Source organism: Podospora anserina, chromosome 6 (genome assembly GCF_000226545.1).
Source record: "Podospora anserina S mat+ genomic DNA chromosome 6, supercontig 2".
Classification (NCBI taxonomy): Eukaryota; Fungi; Ascomycota; class Sordariomycetes; order Sordariales; family Podosporaceae; genus Podospora; species Podospora anserina.
Genome location: NW_001914857.1, coordinates 1,976,898 through 1,997,950, shown reverse-complemented (window position 1 = coordinate 1,997,950; position 21,053 = coordinate 1,976,898). Strand labels below are relative to the sequence as shown.

The 21,053-nt window shown below is 53.5% G+C and overlaps 10 protein-coding genes across 10 annotated transcripts; 5 read left to right on the top strand and 5 right to left on the bottom strand.

The window, feature by feature from the left end:
- Window positions 1–2: 2 nt before the first annotated feature.
- On the top strand, window positions 3–508 carry PODANS_6_940 (uncharacterized protein; the record flags this gene model as incomplete). Its single annotated transcript, XM_001910379.1, has 2 exons — window positions 3–246; window positions 294–508. Coding segments are annotated over 2 exons (459 nt in total), but the record flags the coding sequence as incomplete, so codon positions are not given.
- A 627-nt stretch (window positions 509–1,135) lies between these two features.
- On the bottom strand, window positions 1,136–2,454 carry PODANS_6_950 (uncharacterized protein; the record flags this gene model as incomplete). The annotated part of the gene is made up of 3 exons (XM_001910378.1): window positions 1,136–1,202; window positions 1,266–1,626; window positions 1,686–2,454. The coding sequence occupies 3 exons, from the start codon at window positions 2,452–2,454 to the stop codon at window positions 1,136–1,138; spliced, it is 1,197 nt and encodes a 398-aa protein (XP_001910413.1).
- A 1,418-nt stretch (window positions 2,455–3,872) lies between these two features.
- On the bottom strand, window positions 3,873–4,624 carry PODANS_6_960 (uncharacterized protein; the record flags this gene model as incomplete). The annotated part of the gene is made up of 6 exons (XM_001910377.1): window positions 3,873–4,013; window positions 4,064–4,151; window positions 4,207–4,270; window positions 4,338–4,433; window positions 4,495–4,532; window positions 4,587–4,624. The coding sequence occupies 6 exons, from the start codon at window positions 4,622–4,624 to the stop codon at window positions 3,873–3,875; spliced, it is 465 nt and encodes a 154-aa protein (XP_001910412.1).
- A 673-nt stretch (window positions 4,625–5,297) lies between these two features.
- On the top strand, window positions 5,298–8,230 carry PODANS_6_970 (uncharacterized protein; the record flags this gene model as incomplete). The annotated part of the gene is made up of 2 exons (XM_001910376.1): window positions 5,298–8,022; window positions 8,082–8,230. 2 exons carry the CDS (start codon window positions 5,298–5,300, stop codon window positions 8,228–8,230), a joined length of 2,874 nt encoding a protein of 957 aa, XP_001910411.1.
- Window positions 8,231–9,596: 1,366 nt separating this feature from the next.
- PODANS_6_980 (uncharacterized protein) lies at window positions 9,597–10,780 on the bottom strand (the record flags this gene model as incomplete). Its single annotated transcript, XM_001910375.1, has 3 exons — window positions 9,597–9,719; window positions 9,783–10,610; window positions 10,778–10,780. The coding sequence occupies 3 exons, from the start codon at window positions 10,778–10,780 to the stop codon at window positions 9,597–9,599; spliced, it is 954 nt and encodes a 317-aa protein (XP_001910410.1).
- Window positions 10,781–12,033: 1,253 nt separating this feature from the next.
- Window positions 12,034–14,828, bottom strand: PODANS_6_990 (uncharacterized protein; the record flags this gene model as incomplete). Its single annotated transcript, XM_001910374.1, has 3 exons — window positions 12,034–13,014; window positions 13,077–13,291; window positions 13,427–14,828. Coding segments are annotated over 3 exons (2,598 nt in total), but the record flags the coding sequence as incomplete, so codon positions are not given.
- Window positions 14,829–15,546: 718 nt separating this feature from the next.
- PODANS_6_1000 (uncharacterized protein) lies at window positions 15,547–16,416 on the top strand (the record flags this gene model as incomplete). The annotated part of the gene is made up of 1 exon (XM_001910373.1): window positions 15,547–16,416. The coding sequence occupies one exon, from the start codon at window positions 15,547–15,549 to the stop codon at window positions 16,414–16,416; it is 870 nt and encodes a 289-aa protein (XP_001910408.1).
- A 421-nt stretch (window positions 16,417–16,837) lies between these two features.
- PODANS_6_1010 (uncharacterized protein) lies at window positions 16,838–18,619 on the bottom strand (the record flags this gene model as incomplete). Its single annotated transcript, XM_001910372.1, has 1 exon — window positions 16,838–18,619. The coding sequence occupies one exon, from the start codon at window positions 18,617–18,619 to the stop codon at window positions 16,838–16,840; it is 1,782 nt and encodes a 593-aa protein (XP_001910407.1).
- Window positions 18,620–19,190: 571 nt separating this feature from the next.
- Window positions 19,191–19,759, top strand: PODANS_6_1020 (uncharacterized protein; the record flags this gene model as incomplete). The annotated part of the gene is made up of 2 exons (XM_001910371.1): window positions 19,191–19,229; window positions 19,289–19,759. 2 exons carry the CDS (start codon window positions 19,191–19,193, stop codon window positions 19,757–19,759), a joined length of 510 nt encoding a protein of 169 aa, XP_001910406.1.
- A 706-nt stretch (window positions 19,760–20,465) lies between these two features.
- On the top strand, window positions 20,466–21,027 carry PODANS_6_1030 (uncharacterized protein; the record flags this gene model as incomplete). Its single annotated transcript, XM_001910370.1, has 2 exons — window positions 20,466–20,896; window positions 20,937–21,027. The coding sequence occupies 2 exons, from the start codon at window positions 20,466–20,468 to the stop codon at window positions 21,025–21,027; spliced, it is 522 nt and encodes a 173-aa protein (XP_001910405.1).
- Between the last annotated feature and the right edge of the window lie 26 nt (window positions 21,028–21,053).

Here is a 21,053-nt window from a genome sequence, read left to right as displayed (position 1 = left end):
GTGGTAAAAAAGGGGAAAAGGCTGACGAGGGAACGAACAGACAAGCGGATTTCATCCCGCCGAGGAAACCATATGGGTTTTTGGCGATGCTGGATGACATCCTCCAATTTGCGGCTCAGACGCTTGTCGACAATGGCAGAGTGGCATTCTGGATGCCGACTGCGAACGACGAAGAACAGGAGATGCCTGTGCCGAGTCATCCTTACCTGGAAACACTCTCAGTTTCTACCCAAGTGTTCAACAAATGTATGTCTTTCCCCCTCATTAACCTACCAATGCTAACCCCCCCCCAGGGTCCCGCCGTCTAATCTGCTACCGCCGCATCCCCGACAAAGACGTCGACTCAGCAGCCGTCAAAGCCCGCGAGGAGCGCAAACTAGTCGGCAAAACAGCCGACGAGCTCAACCCCTTCCGAAAAGCCTACTTTGAAGGGTTCCAAACACCCCCCGCAACAACTGGAACATCAACACCTGCTGCACCAGCAACAGAGACACCACCCCCAAATTAAATGACACAAGTTATGAAATAGATAAAATGAGTGATCTCTCGTCTCTTGTTTTCTTCTCAGGTCAAAAACAAGACTTTATCAAAGATACCCATTTTGTAAAAAATAATAAAAAATAATAAAAAATAAAGCATGTACAATGAAAAACTGCTCAAGAGGGAAGAAATAATAGAGCGCAAAGATTCCTGGCTATATATGTGCTTGTGTGTCCTCGGCCTGTCCCCCCGCCTATCATCATCACCCTCTTGGGAGTGGCCATGCTCTCGCTTGCAAAGTGTCTGTCGTTCTGCCCTTCATGTGTGTGTGTCGTCTTCTGTCAATATAGATGTGCTAGTAGTAGGTGTAATATTCGTTCCCACCCCTCCCTCCTGCCTCCTTGCCCCCATCAAAAAAGATGCAAAGTAAAAGACAACCAAATAGAGGATACAAAGCCAAACTCATCCGACCAATGCAAACAGGCAACGCTGTGCCCCCTCACCTCGCCCACTCGTGAAACCTCCCTGCTTGAATTCGTGAAAAAATCAATCATCCCTTTGATGTTGGTATCAGTTTTGTGTGTGTCGCAAAAAGTGACGCCGCCCATAGGTATTTTGCAGTTGTGTGTCCCCTGCTTCCCAAATCATGACTTCGTCATCTGAACTCCACGGCGCCATAACACCCCTTGTTGGGTACATGTCTCAGCTCTAGCCGTTGAAACCTGAATAGTGTGTGTCAGCATATGACAGAATCACAAGTATCAGTCTGGTCTAGAGCAACTCACTTTTCACTTTTGCTGTGAAAGTAGATCCCGCTGACCTCCCCCTTCACCTGATTAAAGCAAATGTAATAGAACCCCTCAAAACTGGCCCCGTTGATCGTCCTCACCCGGTGGTCGGGCACAAGAAAGTGCTCTTTCCACCGCATGAAGATGTTCTCCCGCTGGGCCATGTCCTTGACCAGGATCTGACCGCCCTTACGCGCTTGCTTAGCATAGGGACGGAAAGGCGCAAACTTTCCCCAGTGGGAGAGATCAATCTTGTCTGTTGCGCCCCAGGTTGGGTGTTGTGTGATGAAGCCGTACTTGGGGCCGATAATCTCGCCTTCAAAATAGGTCGTAAGTGTTGGGTGGTCATCGGTCAAACCTGTAGAACCCGTATTAGCGGCCCACTCCGTGGTCTCTTGAAAGGAAAGCTTGTCATACCCTGAATCTTCAGATAACCACACAAAAACGACTCGCGCATGTCGACGTATTTGATTTCCACCTCTACATCGTACCGTTGTCGCTCCGATTCCTGAGACCCCTCAAACTTGCTTCCCGGCCGCAAGAAGGACGAAGGTGTGGTTGGTATGGACCTCATGAGAGAGAACTCGTGCCCCAGTCCCACTAACCCTCTGTCCTCAACCCATCGAGGGCCGTTCCCTACTGGCCCCCAGATATCCACCTCGTAAAGCTCCCCGACAACCGGAGATTGTTTTTCACATCTTGACCTCCTCCTACTCGATGATTCCCCCATTGTTGTGTTTGGTGGTCTTGCGACCGCTCCTTCGCCAGTATTGCCACCACCACTGGCATCATTCTCAGGCCTAGCCATCTCCTCATCCTGGTCAGGTTGCTTCTGTGATTCATCTGGCTGATCTGGCACGGGCACCATCCCTTCGACTTCGAACTCTGGTTCCGGAAGGGGTCTCTCCGACAGAGGCTGCGGTGACATGGTGGCTGATCGCGGAGACTGCGCCGCAATCGGTTCGTTCGTCATGGTGACATCTGTTTCGTAGGCAACCGGGGGACGGGGATGCCAGCTCGAGGGGGATTGTGGTGACTCGGGCGACTGCGGAGACAGAGCTGGGGGCAGTTGGGAGTGGGATGTGGACGGCATGTTAGACAGCAGCTCCTCAGGATCAGGACATGATGAGAAGGAGAAAGAACGAGGCGACTGGGGTTCGGGCGCGCTCGACGAGGGCGTGGGCATGTTCTTGTCAGCTACGTGAGTTTAAAAGACAGAGGAACGGTATCGGCGACGGGGAGGTTGAGATGTTGTATTGATGGCCGATGCGCAACCGGGGGGAACACTATGGTTGTGGAGATAGGCGCGCGAGCTTGGGAGGGAAAGGGACCCTTGGCTAGGCACTAGCCCAACAGGGCAAAGGCAGGCCAAGAATCTAGATTCTGGATTTGCTGGATGCACCAGCCAGCGGCGCTGTGTGTTGGCACACTGCCAGAGAGAGTTTGCGATTGTCGCGGCGACGGGCGCGATGAACAAAACGGCCGGGGGCCGTCCGTGGTCGTTGGGCGTGAACGAACGGGTTGAAGCGGCGACGGATGACAGTTGCCGATGGTCTCGTGGGCGGATCGCGGAGTGGTGGAGCTTCAATTCAGTGCCACGGAGCTGCTTTCGCGGGGAAGGGCACGGGCGCGCGGTGCTGTGATTCCGTGGGGTCAAGCCAAGGAGTGGGCGCTGTGGTTGAGACCTTGAGAATTTGGAGGGGCTAGATAGGAAGAGTTCGGGAACAGTATTCGAGAACACTGATGGATGCTGATGGGAGAGGCAAGGGCTTGATAGACCTAGGAACAGGTACCTTGGGAAAGGTAGGTAGGGAACGGATGGAATTCCCGGTGGTTAGACGTTAGACAGACGTCTTCAAGGGAATTGTCCACACCTCACTTGCAGAGCGTCGCGGGAGGCTGGCTTGGCAGGGTGGCCCCGGTTTTTACTTGTCAAAGGGCAAACCCAGTTCCATTGTCATTGTCTTCTGAGACCTTCAAAACTACCCGCCACTGAGCAACCAGCTCCAGTATGTCTACTTTTATAGACGATGTTGGCAAAGTATCCAAGACATAGATGGCTGTGACACATCCTCTCCCCACCCGGACCCTAGATCGTGCATCCTATTGACATCTGTAGGTCTGACAGACCTGTCTGTACAGGGTCTGCCAGCATCCGAATCTGGACGTCGACACCACCGAATGTGGCGGTGACTGAGCTCACACCCGCATTTCACCACAGCTGTTCACGAATGATTGGGTTTCTTTCATTCGCCTTCAGCATTAGCTGCTGAGCTGGATATCTATAAGGGACAAACAGCCAGTCGTAAGCGTTCTATTATTCATTGGGGTATCTCCCAGCTCCAGCTTCCATCCGGTAAGAATTCATGATTGGCTCGCACCCAACTCCGGCCTCATTGACAGCTCCCAGACATCTCTACTTTTGATGATGCAAGACAACCTTATATCTCCGTAACCCATTTTTCTCAAATCCATATTCCAGGCTTGGTAGGGTAGTCAACCCTGTGGGCTGCCCTGTTTTCCCGTCAAGAGGCACAACTCTCGAATTGGCCATCGTGTCCCATCTCCGTCCCCAGGTTCATCGAATACCAGGCGGTAAATAAATCAGATTGGTTTAATCTTGAAGTGAAGGGCGATGAGACTGAAGACGAGGGCCTTGAGATCTTGCACGAGGTAGTAAAATACTCGCAAGCCTTCTGGGTCGGCAGAATCCGTTACGTCGTTGATCGAGCCAATTTTGGCGGTCTGGGGGACCGTTAGCTGGGCATCAAAACTGCCAATGGGGTACTTCATACCTCGAAGGAAATGTGATCGTTTCCAAGCCGAATCTCCAGCTCTTGCCTTCCGTCCTTGTTCTTGGTAGGCCACTTTCCGTCATCTTCCCTAGGTAACTGTCAGCCTCTGGTTTATGCAATGCTTCCAGCCTTGGTTTGCGTACTTCATAATTTCGCTCGACTTGACAATGCGCTTGATCTCATCGACAACTAGTGAGCTCACAAACACTATCGTCCCAATCTCGTCAGTCGGTCCGTCCCAGGGTTGCGGTTTAGGTCATGGGATGCGCCGTACTTTCTTTGCGAATGAGGCTATCATTCCTGTAGTTCGAGTTGTTTGCATAGCGGGCTGTGGCACTGCGACCATCTCCGACCACGCGGAAATCGAATTCTGGGAAATAGAAAATATCAGTCTTCCCTGTTCGGAAAATCATCATTGCGACAAGACGTACCCAAGAATTCGTGCCCGAAACGACCTTGATGGCCAGAGCTATGTCCAGGTTAGCAAAAGGACCAAATGTTGAATAAATGCTGTTTGCCGTACTAGTAGCGAATATAGAATGGCTCGTTTGTGGAAGACATGTTGGGTGGTGGGTGTTGACTTGCTTTCCAACGATTCAGTTGACGACAGCGACAACGCGGGAATCTTTAATTGGGAACCCTGGTGGCCGTCGAAGCCGCGACTTGCACAAGAGCACCGGCGGGGCATCATTGGGGACCCCACCAAATGCTTGTTGCAGCTTCACGTGATTGAGCAACTCCCTGCCCGGCTGCCGCTTGGCGCCAGCTGGCTGAGAGCTACGATAGGCCAGCTACCCAGTCCCCCAAATGCCACATCTCCCAAGACAGGCACCGCCGTTGATATTGACCGACTCTCACCACTGTGACCACATTCGCCCAGAGAAAGGTGAAGCTCCGCTGCCCGATTTCACCCCCAGCGGCCACCTACACGACGACACCTCGCCTCTGCAGGTCCATTCTGAACCACCAAACGAATTCTTTACGAGCGAGCATTTGGCGTCAGGGGCTACTTGCACAGGCCGGTATTAGGCAAACAACTTGTTTGTTACTGGGCTGTTATTCTGCAGGAGCTCAGGAGACACGAAACAACTCCCCTATCTTTTCCACCCCTCAGCAATAATTACTACCCATACGGGGTCAACACCAATAATTCCACCCTAACTCGCAAACACAACCACCTATCCAACACTCTCCCGAGTTTTCCACGGCACGTTGCCGCCCCCGTTCGCCCATCATGTCCTTTCTCGAAAATGCGTACACGTTAGTGAAGGACAATTCCATCGATGGCACACCGACATTGCAGGAGCTCAAGACACAGCTCGAGAAGGGCACCGATGAGTCCAAGCTCGATACCATGAGGCGCATCTTGACCATCATGCTCAATGGCGATCCTATGCCGCAATTGCTCATGCACATCATCCGATTCGTCATGCCGTCCAAGTCGAAGCCTCTAAAGAAGCTCCTCTATTTCTACTACGAGATCTGCCCGAAGCTTGACGCCCAAGGCAAGCTGAAGCAGGAGTACATTCTAGTATGCAACGGTATCCGGAACGACTTGCAACACCCGAACGAGTACATCCGCGGTAACACATTACGTTTCCTCTGCAAACTTCGCGAACCAGAGCTTCTCGAGCCCCTCCTCTCCTCAGCCCGATCATGCCTCGAACATCGCCATGCCTACGTACGAAAGAACGCCGTCTTTGCCGTCGCATCCATCTTCCAACACTCGCCCTCCCTGATCCCCGATGCCGCAGACCTCATTGCCACATTCCTGGAAGGCGAGAGCGATCCCACATGCAAGAGGAACGGTTTTGCTGCGCTTGCCAGCATCGACCACGGCAAGGCGCTGGCGTACCTTAGCTCTGTCTTTGATGGCATCCCGAACGCAGAGGAGCTCCTGCAGTTGGTTGAGCTCGAGTTCATCAGGAAGGACGCCATCCAGAACTCTCAGAACAAGACCAAATATCTGCACCTGATCTTTGACCTGCTGGAGTCCAACACATCCACCGTCGTCTACGAAGCTGCTTCTTCGTTGACGGCCCTTACCAACAACCCTGTGGCCGTCAAGGCTGCCGCCAGCAAGTTCATTGAGCTTGCCATCAAGGAGGCCGACAACAATGTTAAGCTTATCGTGCTGGATCGCGTCGACCAGCTCCGCCAAAGAAACGAGGGCATCTTGGACGACTTGATCATGGAGATTTTGCGCGTTCTTTCCAGCCCGGATATTGATGTGCGCAAGAAGGCCCTCGAGATTGCGCTGGAGATGGTTTCCAGCAAGAATGTTGAGGAGGTTGTCCTGCTCCTCAAGAAGGAGCTGTCCAAGACTGTCGACCAAGAATACGAGAAGAACAGCGAGTATCGCCAACTGCTTATCCACTCTATTCACCAGTGCGCCGTCAAGTTCTCCGAGGTGGCCGCCAGCGTTGTGGAGCTTTTGATGGAGTTTATTGCCGACTTCAACAATGCCTCCGCCGTCGATGTCATCAACTTTGTCAAGGAGGTCGTGGAGAAATTCCCAGCGCTGCGCCCAACCATTGTGTCCAGGCTAGTCGACACCCTGAAGGAGGTCCGTGCCGGCAAGGTATACCGGGGCATTCTGTGGATCATTGGCGAGTACTCTCTTGAGGAGAAGGATATCCGTGATGCCTGGAAAGGCATCAGGGCTAGCTTGGGTGAAATCCCCATCTTGGCTTCCGAGCAACGGTTGCTGGATAACATGCACAGCGAGGAGGAGAACAAGGAACAGGAGCAGACCAATGGACACCCCAAGCCGGCCGCCACTTCGCGCAAGGTTAACGCTGATGGCACATATGCGACTGAGACTGCCCTTACCAGCCAGTCTGCCGCTGCTGCCAAGCTCGAAGCTGTCAAGGCCTCTCAAAAACCACCTCTTCGCCAGCTCATTCTCGATGGCGATTACTATCTCGCCAGCGTCCTTGCCTCGACTCTCACAAAGTTGGTCATGCGCTACTCGGAAGTTGGCTCGGCCGAGTCTCGCACCAATGCCCTCAAGGCAGAGGCTATGCTTATCATGATTTCCGTCATCCGTGTTGGTCAATCCCAATTCGTCAAGGCTCCCATTGATGAGGACTCGGTTGACCGCATCATGAGCTGTGTGCGCTCGCTTGCCGAGTTCAAGCAGCACAAGGAGCTCGAAACTGTCTACCTCGAGGACACCCGCAAGGCCTTCCGCGCCATGGTCCAAGTCGAGGAGAAGAAGCGCGAGGCCAAGGCTGCTCACGAGAAGGCCAAGTCGGCCATTCAGGTTGACGATGTGGTTTCTATCCGTCAGCTCTCCAAGAAGAACACCGGCGGTGGCGAGGACACAGTTGAGCTTGACCTTGAGCGCGCCGCTGGCGGTGACAGCGGTGCGGGCGAGGATTTGTCGGGGAAGCTCAGCCGTGTGGTTCAGCTCACCGGTTTTTCCGACCCTGTCTACGCGGAAGCCTATGTCAAGGTGCACCAATTCGACATCATTCTTGACGTCCTCCTCGTCAACCAGACAACCGACACGCTCCAGAACCTCTCGGTTGAGTTTGCCACTCTCGGTGACCTCAAGGTGGTTGAGAGACCAACAAGCCAGTCCCTCGGCCCCCACGACTTCCACAACGTGCAGTGCACCATCAAGGTCTCGTCCACCGACACGGGTGTCATTTTCGGCAATGTTGTCTACGAGGGCGCCCACTCCACCGACACGAACGTCGTTATTCTGAATGACCTGCACGTTGACATTATGGACTACATCCAGCCTGCCACGTGCAGCGAGACGCAGTTCAGGACCATGTGGACCGAGTTTGAGTGGGAGAACAAGGTCAACATCAACAGCAAGGCCAAGACGCTGAGGGACTTTTTGGACCAGCTGATGGCGTGCACGAATATGAACTGCCTGACGCCCGAGGCGAGCTTGAAGGGGGATTGCCAGTTTTTGAGCGCGAATTTGTATGCTAGGAGTGTGTTTGGTAAGTTTTTGTTTCTTGATCATGGGTGAGATGATGATGCTGACGATGGGGGAAATTAGGTGAGGATGCCCTGGCCAACTTGAGCATTGAGAAGGAGGGTGAGGATGGGCCGATTACGGGATTTTTGAGGATACGAAGTAGGTCGCAGGGGCTGGCGTTGAGTTTGGGGAGTTTGAAGGGGTTGAATAAGATTGGGAGTGCTGCGTAAGGGTGGAAATGATAGTATTAGAGCAGGAATGGGGATTTTTTGAAGTGAGAGATAAAAGGCTGTAATGAACAGTTTGCTTGTTTGTTTGTTTGTTTGTTCAGCTTGTTGAAGCGCTTTGCAAAAAGGTACTTTGTTGGGTTTGTTTGTCTAGGTAGGGGTTAGCAATCAGTCAGTCAGTCGGACGGGATAGGGGTTGGGGAAAATAGAGAGGGTGTGGTTTTTATCTTGTTGGGTTTTCTGATGTGGTGATATGAAGATGTGAGATCATCTTGTGACTCTATCAAACCTTTTCACTCTGTTATCATTCCATTTCACTTTGGCTTATCATCACGATAAAACACCCCCGTAGGGCAAGGTAGGGAGCCATTTGAGGAAAGAAAACAAAAAAACAAAAAAAAAAAACAATATCATACTTGGGTATTCCGCTAGATAAATAAAAACTATCTTTCCATCCCCCCCGACCCGACCCGACCCGAACCCTGATGCACCCTACCCGCCCCATGCGAAACGCCGTTTCGAGAATGAATCAAACAAACAGTGACTGGGTTGAGTAGGTAGTCCCATGAAAACATGAAGCCAAACTTTCCCACCTTCATACACTCAGTCAACAAGAGAAGAATGAAAGAAAAACGAGGCTCCTGGTATGGAAATAATTAAGAGAACCTGCGCTTTGCTACCTCCCCCACTGCCCACTTCCTACCTCCCCTTTCCTGGAAAAAAAAAGAAAAAAAAACTTAAACTTTGACGCGCTTTCCACCCTGTTTCATGCTGCTACTCTTCAACTTCGGGGGGTATAAGACTAGTGACAAGACGGCAAGTGGTGTGGCGGTCAATGGTGCTGTAATGGTGCGTTGGGTGCGGGCTGAAACGTTCTGTGATCGAGTGTCGGTTTGCGTGTGGTCGTCGGAATTAGGGTGAAAATGGGAGCGTTAATGTTACAGCGACTTGAAACAAGCTGAAATGTCGGCGCCAATGGTTTGTTTCCCCATCAAAATCACGTCGGGCAGAGCACAACGTGATAAGGAAGCAGCCCAGCATACGGATTCCACACCTCGACTCTACCAGATGCAGACGCGTCAGTATACAGCAGAGGTGCCCGGCTGTCATCCAGAATATCCTCGGTCAAACGGGCAAGACGTTCCTGGCGGCGCTCCTGGAACCGCTGAAGGCGGTCACGCAAAGCATGAATGGCCGAAGATGTGCGTGTGCGTCTCCGATTATTCCAGTTTGGACGGAGCGACGAATCAGAGATCGGCGGTGGTTCAGTGTACCGACTATTAGCGGTAAACGGAACAGGTAAGGTGACCTCTGAGCCTGAGGAAAACAAATGATGGGGTGTCTGGTCGTCCGCCGGTGAACAGCGGTCCTACCGGTTGAACACTAAAGCATTGACAACATGACCCTGCTTGTAGCCCTGCTCGAGCAGAGGCGTACTCTCCTTCAGAACCCTGCCCATGTAGGCGATGCGAATCTTCTTGCTGGGAGGTAGCTGTTTGTTGTTAGTATGCGGGAGTCTGGTGGGTTAAATCCGTGGTAAAAGATGTTGGCTCACATTTGCATCCTCTGCGATCTGTCTAGCCAGACTTCTGACAGAGTCTCCCTTGCCAACTGAGACGTTGACATCTTTCGATCCATCACTGAGCCTGGCTCTGATGGCGATGAGATCCTTAACATCAACCACCCCCTTGCCCTTTTCCTCACGCCTCCTCTCGGCCTCGTCTTCGATGTCGTCCCGTTCCTCGGTGGTCTCCTCCCCGGCAGTCAAGTCTGCCTTGGTGTCATCCAAATCCTCATGTTCCCAGCCTGGCCGCCATTCCAAATTCGTCGGATCCGTCACGATGTGATGTGGTAGTTGGTAGTAGTTTCCAAACGCATCGTAGGCCCCATTGTACAAGTCTCCTGTCGGCAGTGTGATGTCGGCAGCATCGAGAATGCTCTGGGCTGTCGCCAGTGCTATCGCCGGGTCCTCTTCGCTAGGCCCATCATCTTCACTTCTCCTCCCAACCTGCCCATTGCGCACAGCCTCTGCGGATGTCCACAAAACCTCCAGCACAGCGTGTAGCGTTTGCCAGATTTCCTGTCGCCCAGTCACCCGAGTATCGAAGAACTCTATCCTCTCCTGTCGCAGCTCCCTGGAGGTCCACGTCCGATTGTAGCTGGTCCACTCGTGCAGTCGTAAAGGCTTGTTGATATGTTGGTCGAGAGGCTGCTGACTGTGTCTATGCCGCCGGCGCGATCCAGAGGCGTGCCCATCATGTCCACCGTGGACGTGAGCTCGGGTTGTTTGGGGCTGTTCATTGATTGCTCGCGCGGAACTAGATGCGCCGCCGCCAGTTGTGTAGGGCGAGCCCGATTCGCCCTCTCGGGAAAGACAGCAACCCTATTGCGCATTAGTTGTATGGTCAACATCAGCAGGCATGTGAAAGCAAGCAGGTGGCCGTCTGGCAGTTGCAGTTGCAATAAAGAGAACAAACACGGCTCGGACAATTGATGAGACAAGGGGATTAAACGGGCAAGTCAGTAGCACAAACTTCCTCCAACACATACCATTGTATCTGATTGCTGCTGCTGGCGGCGCGGGGGTTTCCGCTGCACTCGATTTCGCAACTCGTGGGCCGCTCGATCCAGCCGCTTGAATATCTAGTTCATGACGACGAGGAGGGAAAAGCGAAAGTGGGCGTCCGAAACGAAGAGTCAGCTCTTTGCTAAGAAAATAAGCAGAGAGAAGGCTGAAGAAATGAGTGTGTGCTGTTGCGATGCGATGGGCTGCCGACATTGGCTCGTGGTATCGCTGAGGCAAAAGAGAAAGGCTAGGTAGACCCCGAGGTGGGAGGTGGAGAGAAGTAGGATCACAGATGCTCAACTGCCAGCCTCCTCATGGAGCATAAGCCAAGGTCCTGGGCAGCCAGTCGATGTACAACAACAGTATGGGGAGCATGAAGACCTAATGCGGTCAAGAAAGGTCCCAGATGTGTGTGTGTGTGTGTGTGTGTTATCGTGGTGAGCTCACACCAGTCAGTCACTGCCAGCCAACTGGAAGGCCCCACTGAGATCAGCGATCTCCGGCCTGATGCACGGTCCACTCGGTTGCACGCAGTGGACCTAGCTTTGCGGGGCTAGAACCTTAGCGGCGAGCCCAGACTCGGAGCACCGCCTTTCCCTGTCAGCCGATGACAAGACACGGAATATTCCACCATTTCAGACCTCACAACAACAAGACTCCAACGCTCCGGAAAGCAGCAATGCCCCAGATAGACTCATGTCTTGCATTCGTGTCCAAAACAGTGTTTCCGTCGACACGAGGCCATGACGACTTTGGAACAGCTGCACGCGCACGGATCCGGAACATCAACAGCAAATCGCTGTTCATCGGAAGCTAGGTCCTGATTGGACAACCAATTCCACAAGCATTGCTCAGAGCATCACATCAACCAGGTTTTAAGGTGACGAGGACAACAGATTGTGATAGGTTCTACAATGCTCTTATCAGTTCACTATTGCCTCAAGGCTACTAATCTTGCCATGCGGTCCAGAGCACTCATGATACGTAATCAGGACATCCAAACTTTGATGGAATCCGATTTGTGTCACTACCATCCATGATCCATGACGGGACGAGACGGCGGCCCCACGAGATCGATCTTTTCAGGGGAGCACCCCGCATTCTCAAGCAAGCAGCCACATGCAGCCCCAGCAGCACGCTGGTCATTAGGTACACCACTCCGTATCATGATATGAAGGCTTCGGCATCATTGCCCTGTCAAGCCAGCAGTTTTGTTCGTTTGTTTCTCTTGTTCATCCACTCACCATAAGAACCCCCTACACTTCTTCGTCCCACACAAACACTTCGTCATATCCTTCTTCTTGTCATCCGGTACCAATCCCCCGGCGTCCTCCTCCGCCAACCCGCCATCCACATAGTCAAACGTCAACTCCTCTCCCGCCGGTATATCTCTGATGGCAAACAGCGCCAAATCGTGAACATGCTTATCCACCGCATCCCCCACCCTAGCAAAAATCCGCATATTTGGGTCGCAACTGTGGTTGATAAACCTCGTCGGCCCACTCATCCACTCCCCATCCACCTCGAACGGCGGCGCCCTCAACAACGGGTCAGGTGAATCCGGGTCAGAAAATTTGTCCAAAGCAAACAAATAAACGTCCTTCTTATCCGAGACGGTCGACTCAGCTCGCCGGCGGTTGGCCTCCTCGCTGGTGATGATCTCCCCCAAGTACTTATCCACAAACTGCCCCTTCTTGATATCCACCGGACACTTGACCCCCCATCCTCTATTCTTTGTCCGGAAGATCTGCAACGGCACCGTCCTGCCTCGTTCCACCACCCGGTTCGGACAGTTTTTACTGCAACTGCAGCCATCGTGACACTCGTAGATTGGCTCACGGCTGTCGAGGATTCTAGACTTGAGCAAGCCGGCTTTGGTGCCGGAGTGGTAGTACTGGAACTTTTGTATCCTGCGGCCACGAGCTGGGGGGGCGTCGGACATGTCCTCGTCGGAGTCGGGGGCCATTTCGTCGAGGCATTCGCATGTTGAGTACATGCACTGCTCGTCGTCTGCGCAATTGCAGCCGGTGCGGAAGGAGGCCCCGGCGATGGGGACGTCGTCGCTTGGGATTGAGTGGTCGATGAATTTGAAGTCTGGATTTAGGACTTCCTTGCGTTCGTCTCCTTTGGCTTCGTTGACGATGGTGATGGGAAGTTTCTTGTGGGTTTTGAAACTACGAATCTGGCACCAGTGGCATTTTTCGGCTTCTGAGGGGTCGGTCTGGGGAAGTGGTCAATGAGAGGGACATGATGTGAGAGATTGAGGGGATAACGTGAGCTTACGTCTGGTTTTCCGTGGTGGAAAAAGTGCTGTTTCATTGCCTCCTCCATTTTGGGTAGTTGGTGAGGTTGTTCGACTGGGGTTGATGATGCTCTGGGTGATATTTGATCATGAGACGCGTGTTGCGATGAGAAGACGCGACTAGGAGCAGGGATTGGAATTGAGCAGTATAAAGTGGGGCAGGCGGGTTTGTTTTGTTGGTGGGGTGAGTAGCCTTCTGGCGGAATAGTATCCAGCAAATTCGGTGACATTTTTAATCTCTATCTGCAAACGACACCCTAGACGCATACCCAAAAACAAGGACAAACATTAAAAGATACCTATCTACCTCTATCAATATCTCAAACCCACGCCTTGACGACAACACCAGCAGAGCCTGTCCCTTTGGATTGTGTCACACGTTGGAGAATACTCAACGCCTGGGTCCCAAGATACAACGGAGTCTTTATCCTCTGTGCCTCCTCGACCGCCGCACTCAGTCCGCTAAAGACATCCTCAAGGCTCGACTCGCCACTTGAAGCATCGCCGGCACCCCCGAGCTCCTTGATAATGGCAGGCCCAAGCTTCTCCAGCACTTTGCTACCACCAGCAGCGTTGACACAAAGATCCAAGACCTGATCCAAATCCAGACTCACAGTGTGCGCAAAAGCAAGAGACTCTGCAGCAGCACAAAGCAGGATACCTCTCATCAAAGCCAACACCAAAGCCGTCTTATCCTCCTCTGACTCAGCAGTGCCATAAACTGGCCCAACCTTTCCGTTTCCTTCGGTATAGAGTCTCACGAGACTGCTATCGTCGTCCATCGCCCACCCTCTCCCAACAGCAGTGAAGTAGATCTGCTCCGCTGCGCTTGTCATCGGCGTGGCAAAAGAACTTCTTCGCCCTTCTGAGGTGATGATGCTGGTATCCTTGACGATAATCTGAACCGCACTGGCAACAGGCTGGAACTCGGTGAATATTCTGGGTGTTCGGTGCTCGAACATGAAATTCCAAGCATCAGACTCCAGCACTGCTTTTTGAGCCTTGGCCAGATCTAGGCCTAGTCTCTCAGCGAAACCCATCACCTCACTTGCTCCCAGGATTTGGTTTGCCGCGAGAACTTGGTGAACCATCTTCATGTTGCTGCCAGCACCGATGCCACCCTCGACAATGTACAGTTTTGCTGGATCTGACAGCTCAGCGAGCAACGGGCGTCCTTTCTCCAACGCAGCAGCAGACATGCCTGCCATGATGGAAAGAGTGCCATCTGCTGCTCTGGCGGCTCCGCCGGAGACTGGGCTGTCGATCAGCAAGATGTCACTGCGGCCGATGCTGTTGAGCTGGACTTGGAGAGCCTGGACGTAGTCACAGGGGACGGTGGAGCAGAGAAGGACCACGGCTCCTTGGGGAAGCTTCGGGACGGCAGCATTGGGGCCATCCAGCAGAACAGTCTGGGCTTGCTGGGCGGTGGCCACCATTACGACGACATGCTCCTTGTTGAGGACGGCTTCTGCTGGTGTTGTGGCGGTTGAGCCGCCTGCTTCCTCGAACCGTTTGAGAGTTGGGGCCCAGACATCAAATCCGGTAACTGGGTAGCCTTGCTTGATGAGGTGGGTGGCCATGCCGAAGCCCATGGCTCCGAGCCCGATGAAGGCAACAGGTGGTTTCTGGTCGGCCATGGTGGTGATGTTTGGTTCAAAGTGCAACAATTGAGGGACTCGGGGGGTTAACTGGTGTTGGTGACTGCTAACTCGGCCAAGACTTTGCATGCAATATCAGTGAGAAACAATGAGTAGGGGGGTGGTCAAGATGCTGAGTGCAAACCACGACAGCAGAAACTCCGACACTCGGCCATGCAATCCAGCCGGCCTGCCCGTAAACACATGTTTTTTTTTTGATCATTTTGTCGCCCCTTGGGATATCATCTCACGCTGGGCTATGCCGAGACCCGTCCGGATGAAGTCCAAGTCCCACGCAAAGTCCCCCGCGGGAGTTGGTCACTGACCCACGCTTCTTAGCCCACAGTCCCAACGAGCTTCCCCGCTTTGTAAACTTTTGCATCTCAACTCTGAACATCAATTTCACCCCCTCAATCCTCCAGAACTAATTATGACGTGACTCCCTGTCCCCGCAGGCGGACTGCCGCATTTTGGCTAATATTCTTACATGCACCGGCGCATCACCGCGGGTCCCGTCAGCCGGCCTTGGCAGGTCAATCATCGACCTTCCTGTATTGAGGAACCCGAGGGGGCGGCAAATCTCTCGGGTTATCTGGGCACGACAGAGAAAGAGGTGCCGATGATATCCCGTAGGATGAATTGATGAGCAAAGGAGTGAGTCTGCTTTCAGCCAGTGCCTTTCCAGGGGGGGTATTAAGTCGAGAACTTACAGCATCTCACACTCAGTCTTGGCAAGACTTACTGTGTCACTCACTCAACACCATCACCACTATCACTATTCGTTGACAGCTCAGTCAACCCACCACCACCCACCATGGCTCCTAGACCCCCCCTTTCAGAGAACCGCTCCATGAGCATTCTCAACAAGGCCCTCGCTGGGGGGTACGCCGTCCCAGCCATGTGCTGCTACAACATCGAATCCATCATCGCCACCGTCAGAGCTGCCGAAGCCGCCCGCTCCCCAGCTATGGTCTTGCTCTTCCCGTGGGCGATTCAATATGCCGGTGACGCTCTCGTCAAAGCCGCCGCTGAGGCAGCTCACTCGGCCTCGGTCCCAGTCTCCCTCCACCTGGACCACTGCCAGACACCCGAGCTGGTCCGCAGGGCAGCCGACATCCCGGACGCCTTTGACAGCATCATGTGCGACATGTCGCACTACGAAAAGGAGGAGAATCTCAAGCTCACCGCCGAACTGGTTCAATACTGCCACGAGCGCGGTATCGCCGCAGAGGCAGAGCCAGGGCGTATCGAAGGTGGCGAGGACGGCGTAGCTGAGACTGCTGACCTCGAGGGACTGCTTACTACCCCCGAGGAAGCGGAGGAGTTTGTTGCCACCGGGATTGACATGTTGGCGCCGGCGTTTGGGAATGTGCATGGGGAGTATGGACCGAGGGGGATCCAGCTGGAGTATGACCGGCTTGATGCTATCAACAAGAAGGTCGGGGATAGGGTCAGGTTGGTGCTGCATGGGGCTGATCCGTTCGATGAGGAGATTTTTAGAAAGTGCATGGCGGGGGGGGTGACGAAGGTGAATATCAACAAGGGGATGAATAATCACTATGCGTGGACGCAGGAGAAGATGAGGGGGAAGCCGTTGACGAGTGTGATTGAGAAGGGGACGGAGGCGATGCAGGTGGCGATTGAGAGGTATATGCATTGGTTGGGGAGTGCTGGGAAGGCTTGAGGATTCTCTTAGACCTGCCTAGAATAGTTGAATTCGATTATCATGTGTATTTCTGCATTGATATCCTTTCTCCTTTATCTACCACCTCGCTATTTGACGGTTTATATGCGGGGTATGGTTTTGAAAAGCTCAATAGCTCACAGGAGTTCATTTGGATCCCATGGATCCTGGAAACGTAATCAAGACGTTGGCATCATCGCGGATTCCAGTTGATTCGGTGATCAAATGAAGAGAGCCCTTTGTTGAGTGTGGGTGCCTGGAGGAGGAAGTAGGAAGGAGCGCCCAAGTCTCAGGACATACAAGCCACACACAATCCATGAATTCACAGTAAAGTACAACCAAATTTATTCCGAATTACTGATCTCTAAATCTGATCAATCCAACCACGAGAAAATTCAAACCCTTCATCCCCAATCGCTTCCTATTCTGAAATTGCAGCAAGCAGTCCCTGAATCACCACCATCGCGCCCCAAGCACCCGGATCTGGTGGCAGCTCCTTGCCGTCTGTCCCAGTACCAACATACGTCGCTCTCCCCAATCTCGCCTTCAACTTCTTGGTGTTCTCTGATCCCGCTACCGCAGCAGCGACACCCTCCTCCAAACTCTTGGTCGCCGCCATAGCTTCGACAAACGGAATCAATGTGTCCATGACAGTTCGGTCGCCAACCTTGGCTGGTGTGTACTGCTCGAGATGATGGATGGCATGTGAAAGGGCCTTTGACCATAACGATACCAAACCTTCTGTCTTGGCTAATTCAAGGTTCTCCTGCAGCGCGGTTCTCATTGACACGAAGAAAATGCCCAGGATACCACCAAGTGTTCCTCCCATCTTGCCCTCAAGAATCTCCTCGAGCTCAGTGAGAACTTCGATTACCGATCCCTTGGCAGCAATCTTGTGTGGCCCATCAATGGCCTCCAACAACGCCTTGGCACCAGTTTCGAGTGTCAAACCACAGTCGCCGTCTCCCATGATGGTGTCCCACCGTGTGAGGTCTGGTTCGGATTTGATGAGGTCATTGCAGGCCCGGCGGAGCATTCTCTCCAGGAGCACGGGGTCAATCTTGATATCTCTCGCTTCATCAATGACCTTACGCTCTTCGACTGGCGGTTGAACAAGCTGATCGGCTCTTGGACGACGGTATCTCTGGGATCCAGCAACAGCTTCCCATGCTGTATCGGTCTTAAGGTCGAAGAATCCTTTGATCTGGTCGAGCGAATAGGGGCTGGTCGCTGCTACCCCTGAAAGGTTGATGACTGAAACGGAGAAGGCGGGCGCGTTGAGCGATGTCTCGATGGAGCCAGCGTACACACGCGCGGGCTCGATGTTCCAGTCGGCCAGGAGCTGTTGAAGGAGCTCATCGACAAGACCTCCCATCTCCAGGTTTGACATGCCGCCGAAGTTGCTGACCAACAGCACCGTCTCGTCTCCGGGGTTGAACTTGACGTATCCTCTCACAGGATCGGTCTCGTCCAGGCAGTATCTGAGCATCTCCTTCACCAATCCTTCCGCTGAAGGAGCTGGTGAGAGCTTCTTGTAGCCGGGTTCGTTGTGTGGTCCTGTACCAATCTCCACCACATCGGGGTCAAGGGCACCGTGCTCTGTTCGACCGGGGACATGGCAGTGGTCCAATGTGGCGGCAATGCTGACGATTTGGCCGTTGACGGCAGTGCCGAGGTCGAATAGCTCGCCCAGCGAGAGACCCTCTGCAGCTGCAGCACCGAGAACCTTGAGCACTCCTATTTGAGCAGCCAGTCCTCGACGACCAACTAGTGAGCCCTGCTTTCCAATCGAGACATCGTCGCCGCAGATGAGCATACGACACGGGTTCCCCTTTGCCTTTGTCTTCTCGGCTGCCAGGCCGAAGTGAAGGCAGTCCCCGGTGTAGTTGGTGATCACCAGGAGTGTCCCCTTGTCTGATGGTACGGCCTCGACAGCAGCCAGGATCTGTTTAGTGCTTGGAGAGGCGAAGACATCACCGCCTACGGCGGCGGCCAGCATGTTGGTGCCAACATAGCCAGACCATGCTGGCTCGTGACCGGAGCCGCCACCGCTGATGATACTGACGATCGACTTGGGGGATTCGGGGTCGAAGACTACGCGGTTGGTCTCGTCGAGGTTGAGTCTTGGGTTGCTGGCAACAATGCCTCGAAGGGCCTTGGGGACAAGCCCCTCGAGTGAGGAAAAGAGGTGTCGTTTGGACATGTTGGCTGTCAGAATGTGGTTTGTGAAAGTTCACGTTGGAGTGGGAGTGAGTCCAAGTCGAGCAGCGAACAACAGCCAGTGACACAATATTTCAAGTCAACTCCCGGACACACCACCGGGGAGGCCTGACGCGGCATGCGGTCCAGAAGCCAGAACCTGCACATCTGATCGGATATGGAAATCACCACCGGGATAATTCACCCCCTCCCTCCCCCTTTGAACCTTGCCGAGCGAGTAACACATGTCCCCCTCGATGATCGCCTCATGATGGGCCACTTGCCGGTATGCGGGGCGTTTAGGGGCGTACGGGGAGAGGGGCAGCGTGCAGTGGCTTCCCCCTCCCCCCCATGCAGCCTCCTGGAACCGGGTGGTAGTCTGGTGCTTCCAGGACGCAGGCGGAATACCCGGAACGGAAAGGCGGCTTGGATAAATAGCGATTGCCGAGTTCCCTAGTGGGAAGGCAGTGTCAAGTTGTTTTTATGGGACTACATTACATTACTACTTTGGCGAGCAGCAAGGAGCCGCTGGTCTGGAAGTTCGTCAACGACATCGCAACATCATCACATTCAACATGAGCTCACCACAGTGGAAGATTGCCGTTGGCTGCGATGTGAGTATAATCCTGGGACAGATTTGATATCACGGGCTAATGATTTGATTTACAAACAGGACGCCGGCGTGAGCTACAAGAACAAAATCAAAGAAGACTTCGCGGCCGATCCCCGGGTCATCTCAGTCGTCGACGTCGGTGCCACGGGCAAGGAGGACAAGACGGCATACCCACACATCGCCGCGGCGGCGGCCAAACTCGTGGCCTCGGGAGAGGTCGACCGAGCTCTGTTGATCTGCGGCACTGGCCTCGGCGTTGCCATTGCCGCCAATAAGATCAAGGGGATCAGGGCAGTCACCGCACACGACAGCTTCTCGGTCGAGAGAGCGGTCCTCAGCAACAATGCCCAGGTGTTGTGCATGGGGGAGCGGGTGGTGGGACTGGAGCTTGCGAGGAGGCTCGCAAAGGAGTGGTTGGGATATGTCTTTGACGAGAAGAGCGCCAGTGCTGCCAAGGTGGCTGCCATTCATGAATACGAAGAAGGGGAACATGGTCTTTCTGGGGCGGCGGAGGAAGTGAAGGGTTGCTGATGAGGGCGGGAATAGCGAGTTGGATTCCAAGAGACGAGACAGGATACATGTGAGTGTGGCGCTCCCAAAAGGGTAATCCGAGGATGTTTGGTGTTGAAGGCGCCACTTTGGTCCAGAACAGATCTTCTTGGGGTGGTGGGATCCAGCGAGGAATACAAGCTTCGAGTTTGCTCCATTTTGCCTGCGTTTTTCCACTTTGTTGATTGTTCGGGTTATCCACATTCTGGGGGGGCCAAGAAGAACTTGTCGGCTCAGCGAACCCTATCAGGCAGTTGGAGCTCCAGTTCCAGCGAGTTTTGGAGCATGCTGTTGTTGTGGTGCTGCTATTGTTACCCCGTTGATTGGATATCAAGATGGGGACCCCCGCTATGTCTGGGGGCGGGTAAATCGTTGGTGGGACGAGCTACAGCGGGTTTTTACAGTGGCACCAGGTGGATGGGACTAAGCTAAAAAGTTCCCGAGCCGCGGGGATCGACAGTGCTGCTTGCTTTGATGGGTGGGGGGGGACTTTTCCCGTGTGTGAATGAATGAAATGGACTGCGTCATGACAGGGCGAATGATCCGGTTTGTTTGTGACGGTGAGGACTGACTAAAATGTAGTGTTATCTCCTCGGTAACCCAGACTTTGGTGTACACAGCATTTATCTTTTAGACTACCGAAATCGGACACCCCTTTTTTGTTCGGTCGTGTTTGTTGTCCTCAGTGATGTCCGCCAACCCCACCTCTCCCGGCCCCGAAGCAACGGCGGCGGCGTCAACGGCGCCGGTTGATAGCAGTAACAAGCGAGGAAGAAGGCGTCGTCTGATCGGGGTATCCACCAAAATGTATTTTTCCGCCTCCCGGACGGAAGCCTTCACCCGGTCCGTTGTCGAGCTTCTTTCCAGCCCTACGGATACCCTAACCCTGGGTGATGACGATGTCGACATCTTCATCATCCCCGACTTTGTCACCCTCACGTCTGTCATTAGTATCATACGATCTGCTCCTGAGGGGTCGGTGGCGAGAAGGATAAGAGTAGGGGCGCAGGATTGTTACTCTGAGGACTTTGGAGCTTATACAGGGGAGGTTAGTCCTGCGGTTTTGGCTGAGGTTGGGGTGGAGTTTGTGGAATTGGGGCATGCGGAACGGAAGAGGTTGTTTGCGGAGAGTGATGGGAAGGGTTGGGGAGAAGGTTAGGGGGGTGGTGAGGAATGGGATGGTTCCGGTGATATGTGTTGGTGAGATGAGGAAAGATGGGGGGATTGAAGGGGCGGTTGGGAGGTGGTGAGGCAGGTTAAGTTGTGCTAAAGGGGT